This window comes from Heterocephalus glaber, unplaced genomic scaffold, assembly GCF_053883595.1.
Source record: "Heterocephalus glaber isolate CG9 unplaced genomic scaffold, H.glaber_assembly_v1.0 deba00001140, whole genome shotgun sequence".
Taxonomy (NCBI): Eukaryota; Metazoa; Chordata; class Mammalia; order Rodentia; family Bathyergidae; genus Heterocephalus; species Heterocephalus glaber.
Genome location: NW_028258200.1, coordinates 1,772,698 through 1,791,779, shown reverse-complemented (window position 1 = coordinate 1,791,779; position 19,082 = coordinate 1,772,698). Strand labels below are relative to the sequence as shown.

The window sequence follows — 19,082 nt, the reverse complement described above, 5'->3', positions numbered from 1 at the left end:
ACATATCTTAACATCACATATATAAATATCAAGAAAGGCATCTGAGCTTGAGGTTGCTTGTCAGTAACATTTTCCTTCTCTCTACAAAATGTGGTGTATCCTCTGCCAGGAATTTGTGGACAGCATCGCGAGAACCACTGCCCTCATGCAGGCATTAAGGTTTAAATTATTTTAATATCACTTTTAAAACAAAGAATAAAGTTTTACGAAGTCTAGCAATTTTACCTGATAAGGTCCTGAACTCGACTGTTAAAAGCATCACCTTGCGAGGGTTTGTTTTTCATTTCCTGTGTTGATATTTTTGGTGTGGCTGGCCGGCTGTTTCCATCTGGTCGATTAGCAATCAGGCAGCCAAAAACCGCAGCAATGACTTTGAGAAGTCCAGTTGTCAGGCCTTCATAAACTTGTTTATTTGTATTTCTTCCCAAAATAGCATTATTTTCATCTGGAACATAAACCTAGAAGAAGAAAACCTACAGTAAATGTGTTTCAACAAACCACCAAAAATGAACAGAGATGATTTAGAACATTTCTGGAATCATAAATAATTTTGAAATTTTAGTGGGGATGATGCAGTGGTTAAGGATGTTGGCTCTGAGGTCAGACTGTCAGTTCAAATCCCAGCTTGGCCTTCACAAACTGGTGACCTTGGGCAGATTACTATTCCTAAACTCCAATTTCATTATTTATAAAACACGGATAATGAAGGTATGTATAATATAGGTTCTTATCAGGATTAAATGAACTACTGAACATAAAATACTTATTAGCACATGCAGAGGCACACAGTAACTACTAATCTATATTAAAATTTTATATTAACAAAAAATACAGCAATTAATAAACTGATATTGTTCCTTATTAGAATCAATTTAATAACCCTAAATTCCTCTATTATGATATATTTGCATTTCTTATTACAACATGGCAAAATAGTTGTTTTCCTAGTACAGTACAGAGAATCCAATTTGGCTGTCTCTGTGTATAGCTTACAGGAAGTAATCCGGTTAACAGTTGGACTTGGAGTTAGAAACTGGACTTGAGTTCATACTCTACAGCTATGTGATCTGAGGGGGTTGAGAAGTCCTGTTGTCCAGCCTTCAGAAACTTGTTTATTAGTATTTCTTCCAAAAATAGTGAGGGTTGAGCTACTTAGGACAGTACATACAACAGATGAGACTGAGGACACAAAGGGCATCTAAACTGCCTCTTATTTAGGCATTCCACAAATCCCCTCTTTTCACCTCCACTTACCCTGTCATTTTCTGAGATGGCTGGTAATCCTAATTCTCAAGCCTTTTGGGGTTCTGTGGCATAAATTTTCTTCCTGATAGTTTCATTTATAGCTTTTAGGTACATTGCAATCATCTGCTTTCCAGATTAAAACATTGTTTTCCTTTCCTTCTTGTACTCTTTAAGGGCTTATGACTTTATCTATTTACTATAAAATGACTGGGGCATCCTGATGGAAAGAATATAATTTATGTATTCATCAGTCATATTTTAAAATTAACTCCAGTAACTTCTCTAGAAATACAACTTTCTTGTTCTTTCACATGCTACAAAAGAATGAGTAATACATTTCTGGGTAATTTCAGGGCCCTTCATTCATCATAAATGTTCATATTTCTTTTTTCAACAATCTTGTGCTGCTTTTCATCATGAAATATTTCCAATAAAACACTATGCACTTATTACTTATATTTAGCAATCTTTTGTTTATCTAGTGTTTTATCCAGTTATTGCATCTTTTAAGAGAACGGTTGAAAATAAAAAATAAAAGACCTCCGAGATACCAAAATGAATGTTATTTATTTAATCACTTGCTCATCTAACATCTGAATAACTACCAGACACTGGCTGAGGGAACAGAGTGATGCTTTGCTCACCCTTGGGTTTTCCTCCGCATTCTTTCCCTATCCCCTTCCCTTGCTTGATCTTTCTTCTAGTACTGGGGATTGAACCCAGAACCTTTGCACTGAGCTACACCCTCAGCCCTTTTTTATTTTGAGACAGGACATCTCTAAGTTGCCCAGGGTGAGGTCAAATTTGACATCCTCCTGCCTCAGTTTCCCAGAATGCTGAGATTACAGGTGGGCACCACCATGCTTCAGCCTTGGGTTTTATAAAATTGTAACAAGCTTTGGTTTTTCAATTTATAGAAGAGAAGGAATCATTAAAAAAAGTAGTGACCATTTTAGATTTAGGCACAAGAAAAGACATAACAATACAAAACACATACAATGTAGGAAGAGTTAGGCTCACTCACCTTTATTTCCTATTAAATTATTACTTATTACAAATCAGTAAAACTGCCAATGCTCAAAATAACAAGAACTCCTAAGATGCCAAGAAAAGGTTAAATTATGAGCCATACTCATGGAGTGTAAGGGAAGGATAAAAACTAATATTTATTAGAGTTTTCCGCCATGCCAGGTACACAGGCATTTTCCTTTTATCATCCATCCCATGTAGTCTTTAACACATTAAGAACTCACATTTTCTTTTTTTGGAGGGGGTACTAGGAATCGAACTCAGGACCTTGTGCTTGCGAGGCAGGCATGGTGCCACTGAGCTAAATCCCCGCCCCTAGAAATCACATTTTCCTTTCTCAAGTTTCACAACTAGTTAACAGAAGGGCTGGGTCTTGAACCTGGTCTGTGAGGCTTTAATGCCCATGTGCCTTCCTTACCCTCACCCATGATCCTCCATCTGGCCCCTCTTTTACTGAGCATTCTGGAAGAATTTTGTCCCTGATAGAGGGAGACAAAAACTGGTCATGGCCAACACTGCCTCACTGATATCTCTTCTGTTAAAAATCATGGATTCCATCAGAGGTGTGCTCTTGGGCAAGAGGGTAAGAAAGTATGCAAGGGTTGCTGGGAAAACACTGGATGAAATATATACTCATCTTATTGTTCAGAAACATACAAGGGGTTTGGGGACCAAATATCACTTCTTCATCTGCCACAAGATAATCAGCTCAATGTAAAGCAAACCAGATATATTTTTACACTGTTCATTGGGATAATGAGGGTTGGGGAGAGACTACTTCTTGGGATGATACATGTTGCAGATGAGATTGTTCACTGGGATTTTGTGCATTTTATAAACACCATTTTGTCAGTGGCTCATAAAGTAAACAGAAATTGAAAGACTTCTATAACAATCTGCTGGCTACAACAAGAAGCCCAGCTAGAAGCAAGTAGGCCTCCCTTGCTAGGCTTGAGGGGACAAACAGGGGACCTCAGGTAGAGTGCAAGGGTCATTCCTGAAATGAATGGTTTTTGCTTTCTCATTGTGATTTCCTATTTTCCAACTGCCTCTTTGAGCCTCACATCCAATTCAATCACTCCAATTTCTTCTTCCAGTAGTGTTTTATCTTATTTCCTCACTTAGCATTGGTCCTTCAACTGCTGAGCCCAGAGGGTTCTGCCTCTAACCTTTGGTGGAGTCTTTCTTTGTGTCTCTCACTAAGATTTCACTTTATTCAAAAAGTTACAGAAATTCTCCCTGTGTACATTTTTCTTTGCTAGTTTAAAATTATTTTATAGTAATGGTTTAATAGAAAACTAATGTTTCCTCTAGGAAAGAATTTCAAAATTGCCAGAATTAAGGTAAGGAGGGGCTTTATCTTCAGTGACATGAAAAGTTTCTTTTTAGTCTCTAAAAATGAGATTTAATAAAAAGCAATTCCATTGTAAAGGACAGTCCATTCAAGGCAGTCCTGCTGACTTCTGCCTAGGGGGGTACTACGATTCCTTGCGGTGATAAAGTAACTCATGAGCAGCTTGCTCTTTGGGGACCCCTCTAATAGGTGGAGTGCATACTTACCAGAGTTCTGCTATCTGCTTATAAAGTTTGAACTTCCAGCATGGCTGCTGGGCCATGGGCACCATGCCAGCTGAGGAACCTGTCCGTTAGGGAAGGTGTACAAGCCATGTCCTGTCCTCCCCCATTGCACACCTGGCTTATCCAAGTGTGGATGCATTCTGTCCTGGGTTGGGTAGTCTGGTCTGGGGAGGGGACGGTCACTTGCCTGTGCTGCAGTGCTGGTAACTTCCACCTGCATAGACATATGTAGCTTTTGGCCCCTTTGAATCTGTTACCCCAAGACAGAAATCTAAAACCATATGTTCTTTTCAAATGGTTTAAAGGTTTTTTTCCTTTAATATATATGGTATTTTCTCTTTTTTCTGGTGCTGAGGATTAAACAGAGGGCCTTGTGCATGCTAAGTATGCGCTCTACCACTGAGCTATATTCTCAACTCCTCCTTTAGGTATATTCCTTTAGAATACATGGGTCTGGTCATTATCTTACTCCTATAGTAGCAACAAATTAAAAGGTGAGTTCATGTGCATATTCTAATTGCAAAGTTTCATCTTCCTCTCAACAAGTATTTGACTTCTTAAAATCTATAACTATTTCACATAGTTTTAGATATAGAAAGATCCTTGGAATCAAAGCTTTTCATTTTATTTTTGGGGAATTCAAGATCCAAAGGATAGAGATTTTCCAGAAGACACAAAACCATTGGGGCCAGAAGAAGTACTGGTGCAAATTCTCTAATCTTCCTCCAAGAAGAAACTCTGGATTTACAGGACCCAGCTCTGAGGCCAAGTGTTTTTAGCAAAATTAAATATCTTAGTTACTTCTTTTTTTTCTCTTAGTTACTTTTAAGAGCCAAGCTCATACTCTTTGTATCCCTACAACCTCCCATCACAAAAGTGGCTTGAAATATTTTCTACATTCCTGTTTGCAATACAGAAAGATGCTTTTACTAGTAGCATAAACCAACCCATAAACCAACCTATAACATGATTCTATGAGACAAAATTAAGTTGATAATTTAGTACAATTTATTTTTAGTATTTTGAGGCAGTGTGTTCACAATGATCATAAGAACAAATTCACTAAGAGCCAATAAGAAATTGCTTAGGAAATTTCTGTCAAGATGGTGTCAGAGTATACAGGAAAAGAAGGCAAAAAGTGGGGAAGGGCTCCAGGGGCAGACACAGGCCCCTGCGCTGTTGACTGTCATTTTATTTCCTAGAGTCACTGGACACATAATAGCATTTTCACCATTAATATTTTATAAAACATCCATCTCCAATGTTACATTATGCATAAATATAAAACTGATGGAAGATACTTATCTTCACTATGTAGCTGACTTGAAAATACAAAAAGGAAATTATATAAGAATGACCAATTGTTTTTCAATATCTTTTTAAAAATTTCCCCTTCTTTTTATTCCATAAATAGTATTATGACATTAAAGAAATTATAATTTATCCTAATATTAACTATTCTAATATATTTTATGCTTTTGAGTCTCTATTAATTTTTTTCAGCTCAAATCCTAACAAAATAAAATAGCACACTTTCCAGTAGACATATATATAGCATAGTGGTCATGTTGCTGTAAATGTTGAATCATCTCACTCCTCTGTTCACCAAATTTATGGCTTCTTATCTCCTGCAAACTAAAAGCCCCGAAGTTCATAATGGTCATCAAAGTCCTCCTGGTCTATTTGCCCTCACTCTCTCTCTAAGACTGTGTAATACCCTTTGTCTGTCTGGCTCTTGCTCTCATTTACTTCCTCTGCCTGGATGTTCTTCCCTAGGTACCCTCAGGCCTCATTCCATTACTTCCTCTAGGTCTCCATTCAAATGCCAGCTTATCCACAAGCTTTGACAGGCTACTTTAATAAGAGTAACATTTCTGTTCCCTAGACTTAGCCTTCCTTTCTTGTTTACTTTGCTTTACTTTTCTTCTATTTTAATAGTCCCTTGATGACATACTATACATTTATCTCCTCTCAGCCCTATAAGAAAATAAGCTGCATGAGGGCAAGACTATGTTTTGCTCGTTGCAGTATTCTTGGTGCTAGAACACTGGGCATAGATACTCAAGAAATATTTGCTAAATGCACTGATTTTTATTTCAAAAGGTCACCAAAACAATGACAGTGACTTTCAGAAGGCCCAAATTAAAGATAAAACCAACATTTAAAAAATACACTAGTTTCCCCAGTACCAAAAAAACAAAAACAAACAAAAAAAACACTAGCTGTCCTGGGTAAATTTGTAAATTAAATAAAGGGAAGGAAGGTATATTGGATGCTCACAATTTCTCCATGCAACACTCTCCTTCTTTACCTCTTATTCTAACTAAGAAGTCTGACTCTTCATGCTGAAGGCAAGGGGTAAGCAATAGAGGATTTGAATCCAGAGAGCAACAAAAATAGTTTTCATTTTAGAAAGACAACTCTTGTCACAATGCTGTTAAAGGGTTTAAAAGCAAAGGAAAGAGGTCATTGAATTGTCTCAAATGAAAAATGGTGGGGAATGGACAAAAATCTAATTACAGTATACATTGAGGGAATGGGGAAAAGGAATAATGAGGGGATGGATAGTTCAAAGATGGGCCCTTGGTTTCTGGCTTTGATAGCAGTGCTGTCACCAGGATGGGGAACAAAGGAAAAACTGTTTCTGAGGAGTGGATGTGGTGTCTGGTTCTGGGTGAGGTGAATTTTAGGTACTGGGTATGGAAATGCTCACTTGGGGTCATCAGTGTACGGGCAGTAGCTGCAATCCAAACCAAAACTGAGCAGAGTATGCAGCTTGGGGTGGAGGGATCAAAAACAAATCCTGGGGAATATCAACATTGCAAAATGGGGAAATTTTTCCAAATCCAAAGGCGAGACTTTAAACTTGGAAGCTACTGGTTATCTTGATGAAAGCACTGTGAGTGTGACAAAGGTAGAAGAAGCTAAGCTAGCATGGGTGGACAGTGAATGTATGGTGTGGGAGTGAAGAGACTGGATGCAGATAGCTCTTCAAGATGCTTGATTGTGACAGGAAGGGGTGGTAGCCTTGACTAGAAGCCAGAGAACTTTGCTTATGTATTGCTCTGTATTAACATACTTGTCTTATCTTTCTTATCTAAAAGTTGGCAAGCTTTTTCTGTACAGGCCCAAACAGTAAATATTTTATGCTTTGTAAGCCATATAATCTCTGTGACAACTACTCAAGTTTACTGCTGTAGGGTGAAAGCAGTCATAGGCAAACACATACTGTATTCCAGTATTGAACTCTACTTACAAACAGGTGGTAGTTGGTCTGTGGGCCCTAGCAGGGTAACTCCTGTGCTGGACTACAGGCTTCCTGAGAGCAAGGCCACACTGGATTGTCTGGGTGCTCTATGATGTCTAGGCAAGCACATTCTTGCCTGAGACACTCAAATCTGAATAAGTGATGTTCACTTAAAGTATAAGAAAGGAAATCAGTAGCCTTCCCATGCTGTTATTTGCATGAAGACAGTTAAGAAGGCAGCAGTGTCACCTGAAGGAATGGATACAAAAGCAAGGAAAGAAGGCGTGGCCCTTAGCACTGCTTTCTCTCCTATTCTTGACTTTTAGAAAGAGTGCTTTTTCCCTTCTAAAGCAAGAACAATGAAGTTTACAACGAGGTATAACTTTTGCCTAGATTTACCAAATAACATTTTAACAAATTTGTAAAGCATGTCTTAAAAGTAATTTATATTGTGAAATGTATCCTTTTAAGTGTACTCTTCCATGAATTTTGAGAAATGTAAACATCCCTGTATACATCTGGTATGATGGTAAGAACCATCACAATCAGGATGCAAAGCAATTTTTATCACCTCTAGAAGTTCCCTTGTGACCCTTTTAAGTCACTGTCTCCTATTAGCTCTGGGATTTAGACAATCACTGATCTGCTTAATCATTACAGACACTTTACATTTTTCAGAACTTAAATAAATGCAATGATACAGGCAGTAGACTTTTGAATGTAGCCTTTTCAACTCTGAATGTTTCCATAAATTCAGAATAATTCACCCGTGCTGTTGAGAATATCAGTAATTCGTTCCCTTTTATCACTAAGTATTATCTCATTGTACAGATATACCCCATTTTTTTTTCTTTATCAATTCACCTGCTGATGGACATGTGTGTTCTTCAGGGATTTTTAGTTTTTTTTGGTTTTTTTTGATTTTTAGTTTTTTTTGTATTAAATTCTTTTATTGGTACATTGTAGGTATACAACACAATTACATTTCTCATTGGGAATTGTACCTTTACATAATGCATCATGGTTCTTATTTTTTCCCCATTCCTAGCCCTCCCTTCACGGCCTCCACCCTTCCCTATTTACAAAGACTTTATTTCCATTTTTCCCATTTCTCAGCATTTTTCCTTTCCCTTCTTTCCTTTCCCCTGCCCCTCCCACTTACCCCTACCCCTTTGGACCTTTTCTTCCTATTTAACATTATCGATTATTCATTCTAATCATTGGTACATATGACATTCATCATTGGAAATTTGCACCTTTACATAGTCTCTCTTGGTTCTTGTTTTTCACCCTTGCCCAGCCCTCCCTTCAACCCCTCCAGTCCTCCCTATTGACAAAGATTTTGTTCCTATTTTTCCATTTTCTCATATTAATCCCATTCCCTTCTATCCTTTCCCCTAGCCCTCCCACTTCCTTCCCCTTTGCCCCTTTTCTTCCTATTTCACATTATCTATTATACATTTAGTCCTTAATTACACTTTCCGTTTCTCACATCAGAGAAACTATTCAGTATTTACACATTGGTGTCCTATTTATTTCAGTTAAGAGTATTGCCTCAATGTGCATCCACTTAGCTATAAATGTCTCTAGTTTCTCATTTTTTATGGCTGAGTAGTACTCCACTTTATTAAAAAACCACATTATCTTTATCCAGTCTCCAGTTGATGGGCATTTGGGCTATTTCCAAGTTTTAGCTATTACAAACTGCGCTGCTATGAACATGGGTGCACATATATCACTGTGGTATGATTCTTTTAATTCTTTGGGGAAGATCCCCAGCAGTGGAATAGCAGGGTCAAATGGGACTTCCAGTCCTAGTTCTTTGAGGTATCTCCATACTGATTTCCACAGTGCTTGCACCAGTCTACACTCCCACCAGCAGTGGAGCAGGGTTCCTCCTTCCCCACAGCCCCACCAGCATTTGTTATTGGTTGATTTCATGATAGCAGCCATTCTTTTTGGAGTGAAGTGGAATCTCAGCGTTGTTTTCATTTGCATCTCTCGAATGACCAGTGACATTGAACATTTTTTCATGTATTTATTTGCTATTTCTGCTTCTTTGTCTGAGAAATGTCTGTTCATTTCAGATGCCCATTTTTTTTGACTGGGTCTTTAAATTTGGGAGGTCTGATCTTTTTAAGTTCTTTATAGATTTGAAATAGTAGACCTTTGTCTGAGGAAGAGCAGGTGAAGAATTTTTCCCCACATTGTGGGTTGTCTCTTCACACTGCTGGTGGTTTCTCTTGCTGTGCAGAAGCCTTTTAATAAAAAGAGATCCCATTTGTTGATTGTTTGTGCTAGTTCATGGGCAACTGAGGTTTTGTTCATAAAATCTTTTCCTACACCGATGTCTTCAAGGGTTCTACCTAACCTCTGTTCCAACTGGTTCAGAGTTTCTATTTTAATATTTAGAACTTTAATCCATTTTGATTTGAGTTTAGTGCATGGTGAGAGATACAGGTCTAGTTTTAATCTTTGGCAAGTTGAAGCCCAATTTTTCCAGCACCATTTATTAAAGAGGCTATCTTTCTTCCAGTGAGGGTGTTTGGCTCCTTTGTCAAAGATGAGACGGCTGAGTGTGTCTGGCATTGTTTCTGCATCTTCTAATCTGTTCCACTGGTCCTCAGGTCTGTTTCTTTGCCAGTACCATGCTGTTTTTATCACAGTAGCTTTGTAGTAGAGTTGCAGGTTGGGGCTTGTGATAACCCCTGCCATGTCTCTGTTACCTAGAATTGCTTTTGCTATTCTGGGTCTCTTCTTGTTCCAAATGAATTTTTGGATTGTTTTCTCTAGGTCTATGAAGTATGCTGCTGGGATCTCAATTGGAATTGGATTAAATCTATATAGCAGTTTTGGAAGTATGGCCATTTTCACTATATTAATCCTTCCTACCCAGGAGCAGGGGATGTCTGTCCATTTTCTGATATCATCTTCAATCTCTCTTTTCAGAGTGCCATGGTTTTCAGAGAAGAGGTCTTCGATTTCTTTCGTTAGGATGATTCCTAGGTATTTCAGTTTTCTGGATGCTATTGGGAAAGGAATTATTTGCCCTATTTCTCTCTCAGTGAGTCTGTCATTGGTGTAGAGGAAAGCTATTGATTTTTGTGTGTTGACCTCATAACCAGCTACTTGACTGAATTTGGTTATTAAGTCTAGAAGACTTTTGGTGGAATTCTTGGGGTCTTCTATATAGAGTATCATGTCATCTACAAATAATGACAATTTGGCTTCTTCATTACCTATCTTTATTCCTTTTATTTCTTTCTCTTGTCTAATTGCCGTGGCTAAAGTTTCCAGAACTATATTGAACAAGAGTGGTGATAGTGGACATCCTTGTCTTGTTCCTGATTTTAGTGTGAAGGATTTCAGTTTTTGACCATTGATGTATAATATTGGCTGTTGGTTTTTCACAGATGGCTTCTATCAGTTTGAGGTAGAGACCATCTATTCCAATTTTTTGTAGGGTTTTTATCATAAATGCATGTTGGATTTTGTCAAATGCTTTTTCTGCATCTATGGAGATAATCATATGGTTTTTGTCCTTGGCTCTATTGATATAGTGTATTACAGTGATTGATTTGCATATATTGAACCATCCCTGCATCCCTGGGATGAATCCCACTTGATCAGGGTATATGGTCTTCTTCATGATCTTCTGCATTCTGTTTGCCATTATCTTATTAAGGATTTTTGCATCTATGTTCATTAGTGAGATTGGCCTATAGTTTTCCTTTTCAGTTGGGTCTTTCTCTGCTTTGGGGATCAAGGTGATGCTTGCTTCCAGGAATGAATTTGGGAGTATTGCTTCCCTTTCAATTTCACTGAAGAGTTTAAACAGTAGTGGCAGCAGTTCCTCTCTAAATGTCTTGTAGAATTCAGCAGTGAAGACATCAGGGCCCGGGCTTTTCTTAGTTGATAAGTTTTTAATTACATTTTCAATTTCATTGGTTGATATTGTGTTGTTCAGAATTTTTAGGTCTTCTTCGTTCAACTTTGGTAATTCGTATGTATCTAGGAATCTGTCCATTTCTTATGTGTTGTCCATCTTATTGGCATATAGGTTCTGGAAGTAGGTATTGATGATCCTCTGGATTTCTGCTGGGTCTGTTGTAATTTCACCCTTTTCATTCCTAATTGCATGGATTTGGGCCTTTTCTTTCCTTTTTCTGACAAGGTTGGCTAAAGGTTTGTCAATTTTGTTGATTCTTTCAAAGAACCAACTCTTGGCTTCATTGATTTTTTGTATCGTTCTCTTAGTCTCCATTGCATTGATTTCTCCTCTGATCTTTATAATTTCTTCCCTTGTATGAGCTTTGGGGTTGTCCTGCTCTTCTTTTTCTAGAAGCTTGAGGTTCAGCATCACGTTGTTTAATTGGGCTCGTTCTGTTTTCCTAATATGCGTATTCACTGCTATGAATTTCCCTTGTTAGACTGCTTTCATTGTGTCCCATAGATTCCGATATGTTGTATTGTCATTGTCATTGAATTGAAGGAACTGTCTGATTTCTTCTTTAATTTCCTCTGTGACCCATTGGTTATTCAGAAGTGTGTTGTTCAATTTCCACATGTTTATGAAATTTTTTGAGTTTCTTTTGCTATGGATCTCCAATTTCATCGCGCCATGGTCTGATAATATACAGGGGATAACTTCAATTCCTTTGCACTTACTTAAACATGTTCTATGTGTGAGTATGTGGTCTATTTTGGAGAATGACCCATGTGCAGCTGAGAAGAATGTGTATTCTGATTTTGTGGGGTGGAAGACTCTGTAAACATCTGTTAAATTCATTTGTTCAAGAGTTTGATTGAGTTCTAGTATTTCATTATTTTTAGTCTAGTTGATCTATCTATTTGTGACAGTGGGGTGTTGAGGTCCCCCACTACAATTGTATTAGTGCATATATGACTTGTCATGTCTGTATTTGTTTTATATAGTTGGGTGCACTAGTGTTTGGTGCATAGATATTTATGATTGTCATCTCTTCCTCTTGGATTCTTCCCTTTACAAGGATGTAGTGTCCTTCTTCGTCTCTCTTAATCAGTGTTGGTTTGAAATCTACTTGATCTGCCAAGAGGATAGCTACTCCTGCTTTTTTTGGGGTTCCTGTCGCATGGAGTATTGTTTTCCACCCTTTAACTTTCAGTCTATGAGTTTCCTTTTGAATTAAGTGTGTTTCTTGTATGCAGCATATTGTTGGATTTTGCTTCTTGACCCATTCTGTCAGTCTGTTTCTTTTGATTGGTGAATTGAGACCATTAATGTTGATGGTTATAACTGAAACGTATTGACTTGTCATTGCCATGACTTTTTCTTTTTGTTGGGTTCTCCCCCTTTACATTTAATTTCTTGTCATGCCAGATGGGTTCATTCTGCTTTGCTTCCTGGGGTTGTGATCCTCAATGTCTGTTCCTAGGATATTGTGTAAAATTCTTTGGAGTGCTGGTTTGGTATTCACAAAGTTCCTAAGGTGCTCTTTGTCATGAAAGTATCTTATTTCTCCATCCATTTTGAAAGATAGTTTTTCAGGGTACATCAATCTGGGTTGGAGGCTGTTTTCTTTTAGGGCTTGGAATATGTCACTCCAAGCTCTTCTTGCCTTGATGGTTTGTGTTGAGAAGTCTGCTGTGATTCTGATGGGCTTTCCTTTGTATGTGATTTGTTTCTTTTCTCTGACTGCTTGGAGAACTTTGTTCTTCTGTTGTGTTTCTGGAATCTTAACAATTATATGCCTATGTGTAGATTTGTTTTGATCAAGGCTATTTGGAGTCCTATATGCCTCACTTATCTGTGTGTCAAGCTCTTTTCCCCTGCTTGGGAAGTTTTCTGCCATTATTTCTATGAAGAGATTTTTTATGTCATCTCCACTCTCTCCTGTTTCTTCATTGAGCCCAATCAGTCTTATGTTATTCTTTTTTGCATCATCTAGCAGCTGCTGGATTGATTTCTCATGTTCCCTTATAATTGTGAAGCAATTTTTCTTTTCCTGGTCATTAATTGCAATCTTATCTTCTATATCTGAAATTCTGTCCTCATATTGGCTCATTCTGCTGTGTAGACTTTCAATGGAGTTTTTCATGTCCTGGAAATCTATTTGCATCTGTTTTATGGATTCCATTTGTTTCTTATGTTGGGATTCCATCATGTTCCTCAGCTCCTCTCTAGATTTATTAATCATGTCTTGCACTAGGGGCACAATTTCTCCTGTTATCTGAGAAATTATTTCTGATTTCATTTTTTCCAGATCCCCTTTTGTTGCCAGTTCAGTGGGTCCAGGTGGTTGAGTATCAGAGTGTTCCATCTCATTTCCCTTTGGGGTTGCTGTAGGTGATCTGGAAGTCTGGTTTTGAGACTTATTTACATGTTTTCTCATTTCGACCGGTGCGGGGGGCTGTTAGAGCCTGCACGGATTACCTCCTCTGAGCTGGGTGAAGTGGGACAGGGGCCAGGAGCAGCAGTAGGGATGGTGACCCAAAAGCCCTTTTCTGTGGGCTGGGAACAGTGGGAAGGATGGTGGCCGGGAAGCCCCTTCCTCTGGACCAGGAGCAGTGGGATGGTGGCTCAGGAGCCCCTCCTTCTGGGCTGGGAGCAGTGGGAGGGATGGTGGCCTGGAAGCCCCTTCCTCTGGGCCAGGAGCAGCGGGACAGAAGGTGGCCCAAAAGCCCTTTCCTCTGGGCTGGGAGCAGCGGGAGGGATGGTGACCAGGAAGCCCCTTCCTCTGGACCAGGAACAGTGGGACGACGGGTCAGGAGGCCCTACCTCTGGGCCAGGAACAGCGGGACTCAGTACCTTGGTCTGGTGGTCTCGTGTCCTTGGTGTCTTTGTAGTGTGGAACCAGGTGGCTGCCTGTCTGCAGCGGGGTGATTCGTTGTCTTCCGTGTGACTCAGGACCTTGGTAGGGCATGCACAGACCTTCCTGTGTGCAGTGGGCTGATTTGGGGGCGTATTCCATGCAACTGGGGACCTCGGTAGGGCGTGGGCAGACCTGCCTGTCTTCAGCGGGCTGATTCGGCGTGTTCTGTGCAACCGGGATTTTTAGTTATTGTGTATACAGCTGCTAAGGTCATTTTTGTACAAGTCTTTTCTCTTTTTTCCCCTTGTGGAGCAGTGTTTTCATTTTTCTTGGCTAAACAGCTAGGAATGGGATTGCTGGAAAGTAGGGTAAGTGCATGTTTATAAGAAACTGCCAAACTTAAAGCACACTTTCTAAAACAGAGGCATTTGTTAAATTGTCAAGTTTCGAGACAAAGCAAGTTATCTTTCAAGGAACCCACCTCCACATAAGCATGGTCTGTGTAAGGCTTTCATTTGCCACAGCCAGAGGTGTTAATGAGACCTAATATTGCTGCTTTTCCCTCTCTAAACAGGTGAGAATGAACTGTGCTAGAGCAGAGGCCAACCATAAAGAATGCTTTTAGCCCATTTCCCACATCTCATAAAACCCCCAGAGCAGTGGGAAAGGGCAGAGAAACAGGAACTTAGCTGTGTGTTCCACTCTGTTAATGTCTGCTGTTATTATTTTCTTTCATTTACTGGAAACTCAGAAGACACTGCTGTATGCTTGCCATGTCTACATACATACATGGGACGTAAGCTTCAGGAAGGCAGGAGGAGACTGTGTTCATATAGGGGACTGGGAAGGCCTGGACAGGGCTCCTTTCATTTGCCTTTCCAGGCTCTACCCATTCCCCACACCTGATCTACTTGTATTTTCTTCTCCTCTCCATTCAATCCACCTCTTTTCTGTGACTCATTCTTCTCTTGCATCCTGCTCTGGTCTTCTTTTTGATCTTACCTTTCTGATTTCTCTTACCTCTCTACTTTCAGAATTCATGGGCACAAGTACGACTCTTACCCTTGATGGTTCACCACCACAGGCTTCTGTTTCTAGTTTCTCCTCCTCCCCAACAGCAGCTAACCAAGCCTGTATCCTCAGACTCATCAGCCATTAAGGATCTAAGCTACTCCCTTGCATTGCTGTAGTAGTCTTTCCCCGACAGTGTCAACTTTCTTCCACAAAATCCCTGAGGTACTACAGATTTCCCTGATGGGTACCGGGATCACTATTTTCCTTATTCTCTATATTTAATTACAATAATCAAGTTGGGTTCAAATAGGCACAAAATGTACACTGAACAGTTGTCAGCTCATCTGAAGAATTTTCATAACACAAGTCAAAGAGCTGGGTTTTTTTGGTACCAGGGATTGAACTTAGGACCTTGTGCTTGTGAGGCAGGTGGTGGAACCACTGAGCTAAATCCCCAGCCCTCAAAGAGGTGTTTTAAAATTTTCTCTGTAAGGATTTTAAACATGTTTCAATTAGTTTACTATGAAAGCTCTAACTTCCTTTTGTTAGAACAATGATTTCTCCAGTTGTTGAGTTATTTTAAGTTGAAGGCTATATTTAATCCCAAAGAAATAAGTACTGGTATTTAAATTCAGCCTTTAGATTCAATATTGGTACCTGATAGAAACTACACAACTTTTATCAACTTCTTCCAGGTTTCTAGAGTTTTTATTTCTGTACTACTTTAAAATATTTGTGTGTGTGTGTGATTTTAAGCTTTAGAAAAGTTGTAAGTATACTTCAAAGAACTTTATTCCTGTACCCTGTAAGAGCATACTGCTCACATGATGCCCTATTACCACTCAATAGTGTACTTCTGTGTGTTGCCAACAAATGGAGACACTTCTATACTACGATACATCTGTCAAATCCAGGAAATGATTGACTTTTACCATTCTCTAAATCCCAGTCCCCATTCAAAATTCCCCAATTATCCCACCAACTAGCAAAAAGACCCAGTTGAGAATCACGCTGGATCTCCTTGTCATGCCTCTTGCTTCTATTAGTCAAGTAAATTCCTCAGTGACTCCTTGAACTTCCACAAGACAAGTTAGTGATTAGATTCAGATCATGCATCTTTGGCAGGAATATCCTGGAAGGGAAACTGTTGGTCTCACTGCAGCCAACCAGATTGGGTGACAGACTATTGTGGTTTGTGTGGTAGTGATGATATTTACTTTAATCACTTAGTAAAGTGATGTGTGGCAGGATTTTCCACTAGAAAGTTACTCTTTCATTTTGCATGAAATGCTCATTTTTACAAGAATTATGTAGCATATAAATATTTTATAAATGAAGAATTTCTTTATTTCACAGGTAAAAATGGCAAAATGATATATTTTGAAGGATATATATACTTATATATTTATATTATTCTTTTCTAATACATATAAATGCTTAAGGCTATGGGTTTTTTTAGTTTTGCTTTAACTGAATCCCAAGTATTTTTATACACATTATTGTTATTTTTCTTTTTTACCCCAGCTTTAATGTGTATATACTTAAGGTGTACAATTTGATGTTCTGATTTTATTACTGTTAAAGGTTTAAAAGTATATGGATTTTATCTTTTTTGCTATGATTTTTACCTTAACCACATTATATTCAGAATAAACTCATTGTACATAATTCTATTTCAAGCTATAAACTTCTCTAAGGCCACTTTTAAAAAATATGCTGCAGTTTCCTTATCATGCAATTCAAAGTGTTTTCTAATTTCTCTTGTGATTTCGCAGGTATATTATTGTTTCAATTTTATTCCACTATGTTCAATACTTTGCATGATCTCAAGCTTTTTAATTTAAATGGCCCAGCATATAGTTTATCCTGAGTATACTATGTACACCAGAAAAGAAAATGTATTGTTGGTAAAGTGATATATAAATATCACTTAGGTCAAGGTGTTTTTTTCAGAGGTTTATCTGACTTTTTTCAGAGCTTTACCAGTTGCTGAGGTATAGATGTTAAATTATCCATATGAGAGAATAAAATTGTTTATTTCATCCTTCAACTCTGTCAATTTTTGCTTCAGGTATTTTGCAGCTCTATTACTATTACACATTCATGACTATTATATCTCCTGATTGATTTGGCCTTTTATCAATATAAATTCTAATTCTAATACAGTGACAAACTAATCCATTTGACATTAATGTATATTTCTATATGTGCCTTTTTCATCTATTTTCTTCCAATTTATATAGGTTTTGTATGTTTATATTATAAATGCATCTCATGTAGATAGCATAATGATTGGGTTTTTTTTTTTTTTTTTGGTACCAGGGATTGAACTTGGGTCCTGGCGCTTGTGCAGCAGGTGGCGAAACCACTGAGCTAAATCCCCGGCCGGGTCTTTCTTTTTATCCATTTCAACAATCTCTCTTGGAATGAAGATTTTGTGCATTTTATTTAATGTGATGTTTAGGTCTATTTTTTTTCCTGTTTGCTTCCCACTTTATTCTCTAGGTTCTCCTCTCCTTCTTTTGGAATATGCAGTTATATTTTAAAATCCTATTTTTATTTGTCTGTTGACTTCTAAGCTATTTTGCTAGTGGTTGCTCTATGGGATTACAATATACAATCTTTGTTTTTCACAATCCATCTTAACTCAAAATGGCACCATACATTTAAAATTTTTTTTAGTATATGTGCTGCTGAAGTGAGCACCATTTAAATTTTTAAAAAAGAAATGCAGAGAAAAAAAAATCTGTTTTTTCATTCTTCCCTAAAGATAGGAATTTTGACTGGGATTCATCTTTCTTGAGCCTGAAGAACTTCCTTTAGCAATTCTAGAAGTGTAGATTTGTGGCCAATAGATATTCTGATGTATAGGTATTTATTTAATATTTATACTTGAAAGTTATCTTTGCTAGATATACAATACTACCAGACTGATGTCCCCTCACCTTTAGTTAGCATTATTATGTATTTTTTTATTCTGAAGAGAAGTGAACCATTATTTGAATCCTTATTTGCTGGTATGGCATGTGGATACCTTCAACATTTTTCTCTTTATATACGGCTTTTAGTAATTTGACTATGACTTAGCTAGGCAAGATTTATTTAACCTTTTAGGGTTTGCTGAGCTTCTCAAATCTTCACATTTATGTTTTTTGCAAAATTTAGAAATATTTTAGTGATTATTTAAAAGCAATGTATGTCTTACTCATTTTCTGTTCTCTATCTGCATATTCAGCAACATATATATTAATGGTTTAATAATGTCTCACAACTTCTTGGCCTCTATTCCTTTTTAAAACTCTCTCTCTGTTCTTTAGACTTGAGTAATTCCTATTGACATAAGTTCCATGACCCTTTCCTCTGTCATCTTCACTCTGCTGTTTATCTTACTTTTTAATCCTAACTTTTTCTCAGCAATAACTGTAGACTTCTCCTGGCTTTCTCTAACGTTAATATGCTACACTACTATAACAGTTACCAAAACCAGAGAATCAACTTTGATACAAAACAATGAACTAATCCACAGACCTCCTAATCATTCTGCCAGTTTTCCCACTGTCTCCCTGCCCCACCCAGTCCAGCTCCCTATGACTGCAGCTGTCACACCCAAGTCTCTTTGTGAACTTTTCAGTTTTTGTACTGTGATCAGTTATCTGGTAGAATGAGCATCAATTTGGGTTTGTCCACTGTCTCCTTGTAAGTAGGTAGTGGTTATTCATTTTGCAGACACCCAGACTCACACCTATTTTGCTGTGAGTTTCCACGTGCAAACTGTCAGCAGCTGAGTGGTGCTGACATGTCCTGCGGTGGGGTTGTCAGCCTGGAGAATCCAAGTGGAGCTCACCATGTTTCTTACTGTTGGGCTCCTCTTACTTCCTCTGTGAGGACTATTTATTGTGAGGTTACTGAAACCTCCTGTTTCTCACACTTTGTACACCAAGTTTGCATGCACTGATGACTCTCCCTTGTATTAATGGAGACTTTTCTGTTTTTCATCATTCCTTCTCATGTATTAATTCATACAGTGAATTTCAAATTTCAGTTATTGTTTTTTTCAATTGTAGAATTTCCATTTGGTTTTTTATGTTTCTTTGATATTTCATATTTTTCATTCATTAACATCAAATTTTCCATTGTCATTAAGCTCAGTCATAATCATTTTAATAGCCTTGTTTGTT

The 19,082-nt window shown here is 38.0% G+C and overlaps 1 protein-coding gene across 9 annotated transcripts in view; it reads right to left on the bottom strand.

Moving 5' to 3' along the window:
• Scaper (S-phase cyclin A associated protein in the ER) overlaps positions 1–19,082 on the bottom strand; it is a 375,238-nt gene that overhangs the window by 62,568 nt on the left and 293,588 nt on the right. For all 9 annotated transcript variants that reach the window (XM_004872072.3, XM_087210281.1, XM_087210282.1 and 6 more), the window contains one exon: positions 226–458. In XM_004872072.3, coding sequence (XP_004872129.1) covers positions 226–458 — 233 coding nt within the window. The remainder of the gene's footprint in view (positions 1–225; positions 459–19,082) is intronic.